At 32.1% G+C, this 14749-nt stretch overlaps 1 protein-coding gene across 1 annotated transcript; it reads left to right on the top strand.

The window, feature by feature from the left end:
* The first annotated feature begins 9924 nt into the window (after positions 1-9924).
* LOC111500272 (protein NRT1/ PTR FAMILY 6.3-like) lies at positions 9925-14691 on the top strand. The gene is made up of 5 exons (XM_023151986.1): positions 9925-10148; positions 10263-10440; positions 10581-10620; positions 10709-11274; positions 13622-14691. Exons 1-5 carry the CDS (start codon positions 10031-10033, stop codon positions 14490-14492), a joined length of 1773 nt encoding a protein of 590 aa, XP_023007754.1. The 5' UTR covers positions 9925-10030; the 3' UTR covers positions 14493-14691.
* Positions 14692-14749: the final 58 nt, after the last annotated feature.

Raw genomic sequence — 14749 nt, 5'->3', positions numbered from 1 at the left:
TTGGAAAGGAGAACGAAATACTCTTTATAAGTGTGTGAAAATCTCTCTCTAGCAAATGCGTTTTAAAAATCTTGAGCGAAAGCTCGAAAGGGAAAGCCTAAAGATGACAATATCAACATTCTTGCTAGCGGTGGGTTTGGACTATTACAAATGGTATTAGAGCCAGACACCGAATGATGTGTCAGTGAGAAGGTTGAGCCTTGAAGGGGGTGGACATGAGGCGATGTGCCAGCAAGGATGCTAGGCTCCGAAAGGGGGTGGATTTGGTGGGGAACCCACATCGATTGTAAAAAAGAACGAGTGCCAACGAGGACACTGTGCCCTTGATCCTATATCGATTGGGGAGGAGAACGAAACATCATTTATAAGGGTATGAAATTTAAAAAACCTTCCGAGGAAGCTCGAAAGGGAAAGCTAAAAAAGGATATGGGCTTGGGTATTTTAAAATCGTTGAGGGAAAGTCCGAAGAGGACAATATCTACTAGCGGTGAGCTTGATTTGATTTGAAAAGTAACATTAATACATTTTTAAGTATATTTCGAGATTAGATTAAATTACGATAATTTTTATTAAATTAGGCATGAAATTTATATTAATTTTAAAGCTTTGTCTTCTAGTTGTTGCTTTCATTGAAAGCCTACAATTGTCTTGTTGATTCAGGGAAAGCTCTCTCTTTTTGTGTACTTTTTGCCTCCTCAAAACCCAAATTGTCTCTAATGAAGCGGAAGGAACAATATTGGCTCTTCACTAGAATAGAATTGTCCACTCCCTTCTCACATGTTTATGTGTTTTATCATAATTTTTATAAATAATAATGGTAAGATGGATCACAAGTTAAAGGACTATATGAATTGTGACATTTTGTTCATTAATTTATCAAAGATTTAGGAAAAAAAAAACATATACTTTCGAGTTTGAAAAGTGTCGGTCTGTTTTGTTCTCAAAACTTTAACGAACCTTTGTGAGAGTGACTTGTAATCCTCATACTTATTTAGCAAATATTCATAAGTCTTGTCACACAAGAATGTTTAGGCTCTCAGGTGCTAAATCCAAATTCTGAATTCAGGGCATGAGTCGTTACACTTTTATTACAATCTTGCATGCCCTTGTCCTTACCTGAAAAAGAAAGATTGAGTATTGACATTACGTTGAGTTTAGGCATACATACATTTTGTAACGACCCAAGTCCACCGCTAGCCGATATATCCTCTTTGGACTTTCTCTTTAGGGTTTCTCATCAAGGTTTTTAAAACGGGTTTCCTAGAGAAAGGTTTCCATATCTTATAAAGAATATTTTGTTCTCCTCTCTAACCGATGTGGGATCTCACAATTCACCCTTCTTCGAGGCCCAGCGTCCTCGCTGACACTCGTTTCTTTCTCCAATCGATGTAGACCCCCACCAAATTCATCCGCTTCGGAGTCCAACGTTCTTATTAGCACACCGCCTTGTGTTTACCTCCTTCGAGGAACAGCCTACTCGCGATACATCGCTCGGTGTCTGACTCTGATACCATTTGTCATATTTGGGCTTTCACTTTCAGACTTCCCTTCAAGATTTTTAAAATGCTTATGTTAGAGAGAGATATCCAGACCCTTAGAGTTTTTTGTTTTCCTCCCCCAAACATTTGGAATCTCACATTTGATCTCTATCTTTACAACTTTGTTCTTATTGTTTAGTAACTTCGATTTACTTCAATCGTGCAAGTGGAGATTATTTTTTTGTCATGTTTTGATATCTCTACGTGATGGAATACTTCATTCTCCAAACAATTGATGTGTTGGAACGTCGGCCAATCCAAACTACACCTACAAGTGGCTATCCATGTCTCCCTCTCCCTCCCTCTATTATTGCCTTAGTATTTGCTCGTCATTTTCAGCTCTCTTCAATTATCATATAGATAAGCCTTAAAATGAGTCACTCAAGTCAATATCTATTGTACTTGGCACAAACCATACAAGGCACCCCCATAGAGTCACCAATAGCCATGTTGCCTACTAAACTTCAAATCCTAAAATTGATAGCTTTCAAGAAATTTATTTTTTTTAACATATTCCTATCAAAATCGACAATGTAACTACCCGTTCTGACCCGTATTAATTGTAATAAAGAAGTTAATTTGTAAGAATAGACTCGTTATAGAGATATCAGATTCATTAAAAACATGTCGAGGTTCAAGGAATCAACAATTATTACAAGAAAAGAATAGCAATGATTTTGACGATGTTTGATAGATTAAAACGGAGTAATTTCAGTTTTAGTAGCATTTTTCTTCTCATACTTTTGTTTATAATGGTTTTCATTAGGAATTGGATTGAAAATGTGAAAAAAATTAGTTCAATTATCTATCGATTTTTATGATTGGATCAAAAAATAAATTTGTTAATATTAGGGACCAAGAACAAAAGTATTGAAAATGTAGTTTAAACCTTAATGTTGGCAGATAAATTTGTTTTTTTGTCTGGAAAATATTTACGAGCTAAGTCAAACAAGTTGCTGATATTATTTCGAAACATGTCGTTGTTGAATCGACCAATTAGGTCCTAGTTGAATATTTTGTATTTGCTACCAATGTCAAATTAATCTTTTAAGGTATCTTTCATAACTCTTTTTAGTTTATTTTCTTAAAAAAAAAAAAAAAGTTTATTATTAGGTTAAAATATAATTTGATTTTTCTCATTTTAATTATTATACTTTTTCAACTATTCAAATTTTGGTATTAAATAAAATTTAAAGTTAAGTTTTCATAGTTAATTTTTTTTTATTAAAGAATAGTAATAGTTTTCATGTAAAAAAAAAAAAAATTATAATGGAATGTTAATATAGATTAATATTTCAAAGTGAAAGGTACACGTTGAAAAGTAGAGATTTAAAAATATAGAGACTAAAATGAAGTAAAATTTATTGTGAGATCCCACATTGGTGGAAGAGGAGAACAAAACATTTCTTATGAATGTGTGGAAACCTCTCCCTAACATACACGTTCTATAACCGTGAGGGTGACGACGATCGTAACAAGCCAAAGTAGCGGTGGACTTAAATGGTATCAGAACTAAACACGGAATGATGTGCAGCGAGGACGCTAGGCTCCTAAGGAGGTGGATTGTGAGTTCCCACATTGGATGGAGAGGGGAACGAAACATTCCTTATGAAGACGTGAAATCCTTTTCGTAACAAACACGCTTTAAAATTGTGATATGCATTTAAGATTGTTAAACCTTATTATAGTTGATTTTTCTAAAATTTTCCATTTCATTATTTTACTGCGACTAAAATATAAAGACCACATAACACTCAAACGCAAAACGTATATCGATCACGTGAATTGTTTGAAAGAGTTGGTTCAACTTTGAGCTAAACTAAGTTAACAAATGGATAAAAAATATCCATACAATTTTAAAACCATATGTTTATAACTTTTTTGTACGACAAAATTTGTGGTGAACAACGATCCTTATTAATTAAAGTTACGTTCATGTTGTTCATATCACGTGTATTATTTCTCTTTAGGATTTTGAAGGGCCTCCATGCTCTCGTTTATATGAAACCACAAATTGTTTCAATATGTTATTGTAATTAATGCATTCATGAATTGTTAATATGTCAAGAAAAAGTAAGAGAAACGGATACAAAGGCTCTCCCAAGGTGAGTTCAAGGTGAAGGGTATTGTTAACCAATATAATGGTGAATGGGTGTGAATTATTGGGTTAATCATGTTATGATTTTTATCTATTAAAAGAAATCAACTCCACAAATCTATCTTTGTAATTATAATGTAAATAAATAAAATTTAGAGATTATAATCGTGAGCGTATAAAGGTCGGATTGAAATTAGAGTTATACAATGATGACACTCGAGTAAATTAGAGTTACATAATTGAACTAAAATCTAATTTAAAAGAATTGATAGTTACGCTAATAGATATTGTTCGTTTTGGCCTGGTTCAGTCTCATAGTTTTAAAACGCGTCTATTATTGAGAGATTTCTATATTATTAAGAGATTTCCACACTCTTATAAAAAATGTTTTGTTCCCCTCTGTAACGTTGTGGAATCTCACAGTGTAATCATAAAGCATGCTAAAACGTCATGGGTTAGTTTGCAGCAATAGTTTTTTTTTAAGTTCTTTATATTTCAATCTTCTTTCAACCCATTTTTTAAATGAAAATAAAAATTTACTTTTGTTTAGAAATAAGGGTAGCATTTTTTCGATCAACATTTTCTATGATTCCAACTTTATGTACCAAGTTCATAGATTTTAGTGGTGTGGGAGTGGTGGGGTTGCATTCTTTTACTTTTTATTAATTTTATTCAAATGATTCTCGTGATCATTTGTTGGTAAAAGTAAAATTATTAGAGAAAAGCTTCACAAGTTACACAACATGATATGTGTTTTTTAAATTGCAACCACAAAAGGTATACATGTACGCCTAACACTAACTAAGAAATGTGTAAGTATGAACTAGTTTTGTAATAGTTTAAGTCCATTGTTAGCAGATATTATCTTTTTCTTTGAGACTTTCTCTCAAAATCTTAAAACGTATCCACTCGAGAGAGATTTTCACACCCTTATAAGGAATGTTTCGTTCTCCTCTCTAACCGATGTGAGATCTCACAATCCATCCCTTTTGGGTGCTAGCATCCTAGTTGGCACACCGCCCGATATTTGGCTCTAATACCATTTGTAACAACTCAAGCTCGCCGTTAGCAGATATTGCCTTTTTTGGGCTTTCCCTTCTTGGCTTCCCCTCAAGGTTTTAAAATGTGTTCACTAAGGAGAGGTTTCCGTACCCTTATAACCAATGTTTTGTTTCTCTTTTCAATCGATGTGAGATCTCACAACTTTGATTATGAACACAAACTTTCTAGAATTTATTACTGATTAAATAATTAACTCAATTAATAAATTTTGGTGTATGTATTCTTGAGATAAGTAAAAGTAATAAGAAAAAAACCAATAGAAAATAACTCATCTGGTTTATGCATATACTTTTGATCAAGAAATCGAAGGGTCGAATCTCTCACGACCCTCACTCAAAATATTATTGAACTCAAACAAAGATATATAAAACATTTAAATGTGAGATCCCATATCAATGGGAGAAGGGAATCGACAAGAACGTTGGCTCCATTTTTTAGTGTGAAAACCTCTCCCTAGTAGACGTGTTTTAAAATCGTAAAGTTGATGGCAATACGTAACGGGTCAAAGCAAATAATATCTACTAGCGATGAGTTTAAGCTATTACATACTAATAATATCTACCTAGCCTTTTTAAATTCAACTCAAGTATATTTATATAATATAATTCAAAGACAAATTTTAATTTCAAAGTGGGAGACAATCTATCAAATCATTATATTATAAACTTTTTAATAGTTGTACCAATTAATTTGATTCTCTCGAGAAAGGTTTGCCACCCAAGGAATCTTGATGAACACTTCATGCATGCATGTGATAATATATACACCACATAATTTTCTTTAGTTATTATGAATAATGGTTAAAATTAAAGGTATCTAGTTCCATCATGTATTCATACTTCCAATGCACCACGCAAATCTAAGTGGGAGTACTCTATTATCCCTTTTGGTACTAATTTTACCAAATTTTATTCTTCTACCCTCCCTTCAAACATAATGCTCATAAACAATAATGGAAGTCTTCCTAATTTTTATTTCCAATCCACCTTTATTCACATCAGGATCTTTTTCAATAGCATCAATGAACCCGAAAAAACTTGGGTATCAGTTTTGAAATCAAAATGAATCAAATCCGTTCAAGTACTATTCAAACCTATTATCAATTAATTGATATTCAATTGTTCTACCAAGAACAATAATTAATATTAGAGTGCTAAAAAAATTAAGTTGGGCAGAAACAACATTCAAAACTTAATATTTGTTCGTCTTTACATAATCTATTTTGTATGTGTTTTTTATGTCATCGAAATTTGGAACGTATTCAGTCTTTTAAATATGATTTTCTTGAACTATATTATCTTATATCCACTTTTTAAATAATTTCATTTTAAATAAATTTTTTTCTTTTGAGAGATTGTGATTTTTCCATTATGAGTTATCACAAGAGTTTATGCATATATTTTTAAATTTCAAATTTATATCTTCTAATTTGCAAAAGGACTAAACTAGATCAATAATGGAACATTTTCTCAATTGATGATTATATTAAAAGACGTTACTCTTGTAATGATCCATGATCAGAATTTGGAATAGGGTTCGAATCAAGAAGGCGAAAACTGGTGGGCATGTGATACCCAAGTAAAGAAATGGTACATAAATGACTGAGATCACGTCTGAATGAGAGGGATTGAGCTATGAAATAGTTAAGAAAAGCTTAAAAGAAATAAAAATCACTAGCAATACCAACAAGGTGCACCTTCTTAAATATGGATAGTTAGAACTCTTGGTCATCAAGCTCAAAGGGTTGGTAAAAGTTGGAACCTAATTTGCAAAATGTAAGGAAAGTTTGCTTTTGAGCCTGCAAAATAGAACGATCTTAATAGCTTGGCTCTTGCCTAAGATATAGCAAACAAAGTCTAACTTTTTAAGTTTTAGAGAATAATTATACAAATGAACTATTTATTCACCCAACTCTAAAAAGTTAGAGTTAATATATATATTTTTAAATTTAATATATTAAGAATTAATTTGAAGCTATGATGTTATAGATTATAAGTTCAAACGATACAACGTTAATTAATTAATATCTAAGTTGATTTTTCACGAGTGGTTTGTAATTACAACTGAGTCAAAAGTTCAGTTTATACTTGTAGTTATATCTTACGCTTTAAGTACTATTGTTTCTCTAATGAAAAATATATTTATGATTGAAAATTTTAATTATGATCGAACGAAAAACCAAGTCCCTCTCTAACTAGTGAGGGGGTGAGGCTCTATTCCCAAAATCAACACGAAACTACTAATCTATTTACCAAATATGGAAATTATGTTCTCGGTGTCTTACTCGCCAAGTCCTAAAATGGAGTCACATGCGAAGGTAATGGCCCAATGCCCAAAATGGAGACCTATCAAATGTAAGGGTTTAGGGTTTAGGGTTTAGGCAACTGCTAGCCGATATTGTTTTCTTTGTGTTTTTGGATTTCCCTCAAGGTTTTTAAACACGTTTTAGGAAGAGATTGGTTCCCCTCTCCAACTGATATGGGATCTCACTTCGAGTTAACCACAAAAGTCATTCTCACCTATGCAAATCAAAGGACAAGCTCTCAAAGGCACAAGATTAAGATCGAGTTGTATATAATCAATCATTTTGTGACTCAATTAATAGATTTATAAAAAGAAATTAAATATTTCGTGATCCAATCTTATACAAACTCATTATACAGGACACCTCACTCGCATGTGGACATGACATTTTTTTATCAAATCATTTGTAACCATTACAACCTCAGTTGTATCAATAATGTTTCAAATATGAGACATTCAACTTTAACCATATACTATAAACCCTTAAATTATTACTTCAACATCAACTTCATATTATTTCATCTTTTTGGTTTAATAAAATTGCTTTATTCGTGTGCTGAATTTTAATTCCGAGCTTATGGTTCTTATAATATTGTCAATCTCATCTCCAATTTAGACCACTCGACCGATCTCATCCACTTTCAAATTCTTGTAAAAGTTTGTAATTCTACTTTCTAATAAAGTCGTTAGTTCCACAGTTCCAGAAGAAAATTCCATAATTCTAAATGGTCTCGAGTCAAAAGAAAATGTCGCTATTGATAGATCCCGCTTAGATCAAGAGCAAGCTTCTTTAAAAAGAACTGAGCAAAAGTAGGAGTGTGACTCTCACCCTCGTTCCTTTGACTGTTCAAAATAACACTAAGCTTCTTTATTAACAGTTTCTTTTACTGAGCAAGCTTCTTTAATGAGAATTTCTGGTCATTTTGAGCCTTGATAACCCGGACCTAGTTCAATAGTCAGTCCCTACTTCGAAAAAGTTCTTCCATCTTTAAGATGATTTATCTTTAACTCTCGAGAATGCTACTTAGAAGCGAAAAGAGAACTCAGCCACACATACTCGTTTTTGTTATCACATATTGATTCATTTAATTAAGTTAATTTTGTGTAACAAAAATATAGATATTTATTTTATTTTATTTTTTAGTTCAACAACATGAACTTGTACCTATTTTTATTAAAAAAACTTATCTTAAACTAATTAAATTAATAATTGAACTTAAATTTATAAATATTTTATTATTTAATAAATGCATGTTTAATTATTTTAGTAGTTGGCTTAATTTAAAATGAATAGAAATTTGGTCAATAACCCACCTTAGCTATGTTATATTCTTAATTAATGGTAGATTTTTTTATTCTTATCCACATATCTATTTTTGTTTATTCTTGATCTAACCATTCTTTTGAAATTATACTTCAAAAATTCCAAAAATAAAAATTAAAAATTTCTAATTTAATCTAAATAAACCATAAACTTAAGTGATAGTCAAATTAAAAAAAAATAATAATAATTCATCGACCAACAGCTAAGAAATCACTCAAATCAATAAAATAAAAAACATTATTTGAGTTTAAGTTAAGATTATTGGTTGATTAGTCTTCAAATCCTAACAATAATTCATTCACTAATTAAGGTTTAATTTATTTGTTTTTTTTTTTAATATAATAAATAGTTTTAAAAGTGAAATTACCAAAAATATGACATAGAATATTTTGGGGATAAATCATTGAAATGATAATTGAAAGAAGAAGAAAAATTCTAATTTTGGAGTTAACAAAGCATTTCAAAATATATTCTAAAATCGGCTTCTAATTCCGATGGACCATATTTCTAACTTCACATGGCCTCCGAATATTATTTCATTGCCTTTTTCCTCATCTTTGTGAGGACACCAGGCTATTTCAATCACTTCACCAAACAATACATATATTACAATTTAGTCTCGGTTCGAAGTCGGTCTATGTGTAACCGTCCAAGTCCACTACTAGTAAATAATTGTCTATTTTGGCCCTATAAATATCATCGTCAGTCTCACAGTTTTAAAAACGTTTGTTAAAGAGAGGTTTCCACACTCTTATAAGAAATGTTTTGTTCCACTCTCCAACCAAATGTGAGATCTCACAATTCACCCCCTTTGGGCACTCAGTGATCTCGTTAGCACACCGCATATCATTTGTAATAGTCCAAGCTCATCGTTAGTAAATATTGTCTACTTTGTCCATTACATATCGTTGTCAATCTCACAGTTTTAAAACATGGATGTTAGGTAGAGGTTTCCACATCTTTATGAAAAATGTTTCGTTACTCTTTCCAACCAATATGAGGTCTCATACTATGAACTATCAATAAATTTAAAATTGTGACACACGAGTAAATGAGGGGTACATAAATGAATCAAGACCATATTCGAATGAGAGTGATCCTAATGATAAGATAGTTAAGAAATACTTGAAAAATTAAAAATTACTATATATATCAACAAGATATACCTTCCTTTTCAATGGCTCAATCATAGGAAGTCCAAAATTAAACGGGAGCAATCCTATATTAGGTGACCTCTTCAGAATTTTCTGAAATGATCTATGTTGATATGTGGAGATAATTTTCACTTTTAGAAGCGAGAAGTAAGTAATGTGACCATGTCGTAAGAGATACAAAAGAATGTCGGGACACACAAATGTCAAATCCAATAAATCTCGAATCTTGGACTAAATAAGAAAGATTTTAAAATTTATTGGACGTATAGAAATGGAAAATAAAATAAAATATATAGAATGGAGATCATGATGTTATATAATAATAAAATAAATAAATAAATAAATGAAATCACTATTATTTGAGCTCTCAATTATTTTTCACCCTATAAAAAACCCCTCTCCTCTCTTCATTGATTGCCCAAACCCACACACATCTCCTCTCTCTCTCTCTCTCTCCCTTATCACTCATTTGCATACACAAAACAAAACCAAAAAAAAAGATACACCATTTTCAAACCTTCTTTCTTCTTCTTCTTCTTCTTCTAAAGCCATGAATTCTTCCTCTCACTCACAAACCAAAGAAGTTCTCCAAGATGCGTGGGACTACAAAGGCCGCCCGGCCGAGCGCTCGAAGACCGGCCGCTGGACCGCAGCTGCCATGATTCTCGGTCTCTCTCAAACACTTCTATGTTCCCATCATTTTTGAATCGTAATAACCGTTGGATGTGGCCAAAGACAAGTCGAAAAAGTAAAATTTTGTTCTTATTGGTTTGATTTTTCAGGAGGTGAGGCTGTAGAGAGGCTAACTACGCTAGGAATTGCAGTGAATTTGGTGACATATTTGACTGGAACCATGCATTTGGGGAATGCCACTTCTGCTAATACTGTCACCAATTTCCTTGGCACTTCCTTCATGCTTTGTCTTCTTGGTGGTTTCATTGCTGATACGTTTCTTGGCAGGTTCTAATTTTGTAATTTTTCATGTTTTTTGAAACAAAAAAACCAAACCCTTTTTAGATTTTTGCTTGTTTTTTTTTTGTTTGTTTAAGGTTGTCTTTTATTTTGGTCTCAATTTGAATGTTTGATTCATGTTTTTTTAGGTACCTCACCATTGCCATCTTTGCAGCCGTTCAAGCAACTGTAAAAATTGTTTCTTTTTTTGTTTTTTGATTTGGGATTTGAATATTAGGATGAAAAAATCAATTTTTTTTTTTTCTTTTTTGTATAGGGTGTTACAATCTTAACAATTTCTACCATAATCCCTTCCCTCCGGCCGCCGCGATGCACGGCGGATGGGCATTGTGCTCCGGCCACCGACTTTCAATTAACAATCCTCTACATCGCTCTCTACACGACGGCACTCGGCACCGGTGGCCTGAAATCCAGTGTCTCCGGTTTTGGTTCCGATCAGTTTGATGAATCAAACAAGGAGGAAAGGTCTCAAATGATTAACTTCTTCAATTGGTTCTTCTTCTTCATAAGCTTAGGATCACTCGCCGCCGTGACGGTTCTTGTCTATATTCAGGATAACGTTGGCCGGCAATGGGGATATGGCATCTGTGCCAGCGCCATTGTCGCCGGGTTAGTTGTGTTTGTCTCCGGTACTAAGAAATATCGATTTAAGAAGTTGGTCGGTAGCCCATTGACGCAGATCGCTACTGTTTTCGTCGCTGCTTGGAGGAAACGACGCATCGAATTGCCATCCGATTCTTCGTTTTTGTTTGACATTGATGAATTTGAAGATGAAGGACATGGGAAGATGAAGCAAAAACTTCCTCGTTCTAAACAGTTCAGGTTAGATACTTCAGTTCATTATTTTCCCCATCTACCTTGTTTTGTTGAAAAATATTTATTTTTTAGATAATATTTTTTTAAAATTAAATAACTACTCGGGTCATTTAGCTTGACGGTGTATACTCAAAGCTCCGACCCACTTTTAAAAAATATTTGAAAAACAATATTACAAACTAGTAGACAATAAGCAACAACAATGACATTGATAACACATAACTGAACCGACAGAATTGACAACTTGTCGTGTCTTTCTAATACAATTTGAGGAAACTCGAATTGAATTATCGATAATTTTTATTTTATTTACTAAATTATCCTTTATTTTAATATATTTAATCATTCCCATAAAATTTTGGTATCATTTATAGTAATATTTTAATTCTATTTCAGATATTTTTTTCCATATATTTTGATATAATATGATATTCTCTTGAAGGCCCACATGAATTATTTTAATTGTCCCACCAATAATAAGAGATATTATTATTTATTTCTATTTAAAAATTTATGATAATATTTTCAATTAATTTTAGGAAGGTTTTAATTTCAAAACTAGTTTTTATTATGGTAAAATTGTGTTAGAGTTCTATTTAATAACTTTTGAAATAGATTACTTTTGAAAAAATAAATAAATAATCGACTGACAATATATGAAAAATATTTTACCCCAAAATATATTAAAATAACGATGTCTTTTTGTTCTATTTTCATTTTTTATCTGTTTAAATTTGTGGATAAGTTCGATTGTTATTTTTTTTAAAAAAAAAACTAAATAATTATATGGCCGGATTTTCGTCAATTATTATTATAACTCATTAGTCGAGTTACAGATAATATTCTAATCGAAATCTTTGAATAAATATAAATAAAAGCTTTTAAGGGTCGAGTTTGACGTCTAAGCTAAGTTTGTAGGTAAAAATGAATTTATCTCGTTTTGAACGGAGATTCAATACTCTGAACTCTTATGACTAAGCTTTTGAACGAATATTCAACTCTTCGAACTTTCGAGTATAAAAAAAAAAGAAAAGACGTAAAGATAGATCTAAGCTCGATCGGGTAAAAATGGGGTAAAAAAATGTTCAATAATTTCATAGAAGACATCGAAAAGGGTCACGAGAAGTATTGTTGGGACAGTCTGTCTTGGAAATCAGTGTTCTCATGTTTGTTGTCTCTTTTGCTGATTAAAAAAAAAAAAAAAAAAAAAAAAACCCTGTTTTGACCTTCCCCAATTAATCCCTTCTTCAACCTCTTCCATTTTCCAACCTTTTCTTCCACATTCTTTTAATTAGATCTCACTCTTTCTCTTTCCATTTATATTTTTAAAACATTTTCTTTATGATCGTTCAATTTTTCGTGATAGATTCATTTCATCTTTCGAGTTTCAAAACGTACACTTTTTGTCTTTAAATTTTGAAGATTTTGTTAAAAAAATGTATGTCCCTGAATTTTGAAAAATAGGTTTAAACCGTCCTTTCGAGTTTTGTTTATAAACACACTCTTTTTGTCCATAAATTTTCAAAAATAGGTTTAAATTATCCTTTCGAGTTTTGTTTATATACGTACACTTTTTGTCTTTAAATTTTCAAAAATAGGTTTAAACTGTCATTTCGAGTTTTGTTTATAAACTTACACTTTTTGTCTCTAACTTTTGAAAAATAGGTTTAGACGGTCCTTTCGAGTTCTATTTATAAACGTACACTTTTTTTCCCTGAATTTTGAAAAATAGGTTTAAACTGTTCTTTTGAGTTTTGTTTATAAATGCACACTTCTTTGTTCGTAAATTTTCAAAACTAGGTTTAAAATGTCCTTTCGAATTTTGTTTATAAACGCACACTTTTTGTCCTTAAATTTTCAAAAATAAGTTTAAACGGTCCTTTCGAGTTTTGTTTATAACCGTACACTTTTTGTCTCTAAATTTTCAAAAGTAGGTTTAAACTGTCTTTTCGAGTCTCCGAACGTACACTTTTAGTATTTGAATTTTAAAAAATAAGTTTAAAATATACTTTCGAGTTTCAAAACTTGCACGGTTAGTCTCTAAATTTTGAAACATGGGTTTAAAATATCCTTCAGGATTTTAAAACATGCACTTTTAGTCCGTGATTTTTGAAATATAGGTAAAAACGTTCTTTTAAGTTGCAAAACACAGCTTTAGTCTTTAAATTTTGAAAAATAAATTTAATTAGTCCCTAAATTTTAAAAATTAAGTTAAATTGATACACTTTTAGTCCTTCGATTCTAATATTATCGTACATTGATATTTTCGTTTCATGTTAAACCCTTTTTTTATAAATTTATAAAATTACAATTTTTATTTTTTTTTATTTATTTATTTTTTCTTTTTTTGCAGATTTTTGGATAAAGCAGCAATCAGAGAATCAGAAAAAGGGGCTGATATTACATTAATGAACAAATGGTACATATCAACCCTAACTGATGTTGAAGAAGTAAAAATGGTTATTAGAATGCTACCCATTTGGGCAACCAGCATCATGTTTTGGACTATCTACGCCCAAATGTCCACCTTCTCCGTCTCCCAAGCCTCCACCATGGACCGCCGCATCGGAAAAGCCTTCGAAATCCCCGCCGCATCCCTCACCGCCTTCTTCGTAGGTAGCATTCTCATAACCATTCCAATTTATGATCGTATCATCGTCCCCATCGCCCAAAACCTACTAAAAAACCCTCAAGGTCTCACCCCATTACAACGAGTCGGTACAGGTTTAGTTTTATCGATTCTTGCCATGGTAGCCGCAGCTCTCGCCGAGATAAAGCGACTCAAAGTTGCAAGTTCACACGATCTAATTAATAATAAGACCGCCGTGGTTCCGTTAAGCGTGTTTTGGTTGGTGCCACAGTTCTTTTTAGTAGGGTCGGGTGAGGCGTTTACGTATATGGGGCAACTTGACTTCTTCTTAAGGGAGTGTCCTAAGGGGATGAAGACAATGAGCACAGGGCTATTTCTAAGCACACTATCATTAGGGTGCTTTTTTAGCTCATTTTTGGTCACAATTGTGCACAAAATCACTGGAGGGAAGCCATGGCTGGCTGATAATCTCAACCAAGGGAAGCTTTACAATTTCTATTGGCTTTTGGCTATTTTGAGTGGTTTGAATTTTGGGGTTTATTTGGTTTGTGCTAAATGGTATGTGTACAAGGATCAAAGGCTGGCTGAGGTGGGTATTGAGTTAGAGGAATCAGACATGCCTTGCCATGCATAAAGAGTACTCATCATGGCCCAATATCATACCTCACTTTTGCCTTTTTGGCATATAAAGTTTGTAATATCTTTGCATACAATATGAAAAGGGATAGAGAAAGAAAAAGAAAAAGGGAAAATGGAACTTTTTGGAGTGGTTTGAATGTAATTGTCGATCAATCAATGATTAAGATGAATGAATACAAGAAATAATTAGTACATAATGATGTAATTATGCTTTTTTTTCATGAATTTTAGATCTAGATTAAATTTTTTTTT

The sequence above is a fragment of the Cucurbita maxima genome, unplaced genomic scaffold (genome assembly GCF_002738345.1).
Source record: "Cucurbita maxima cultivar Rimu unplaced genomic scaffold, Cmax_1.0 Cma_Scf00028, whole genome shotgun sequence".
NCBI classification, from domain to species: domain Eukaryota; kingdom Viridiplantae; phylum Streptophyta; class Magnoliopsida; order Cucurbitales; family Cucurbitaceae; genus Cucurbita; species Cucurbita maxima.
The sequence above is the reverse complement of the archived record's forward strand: the minus strand, read 5'-3'. Positions and strand labels throughout refer to the sequence as shown.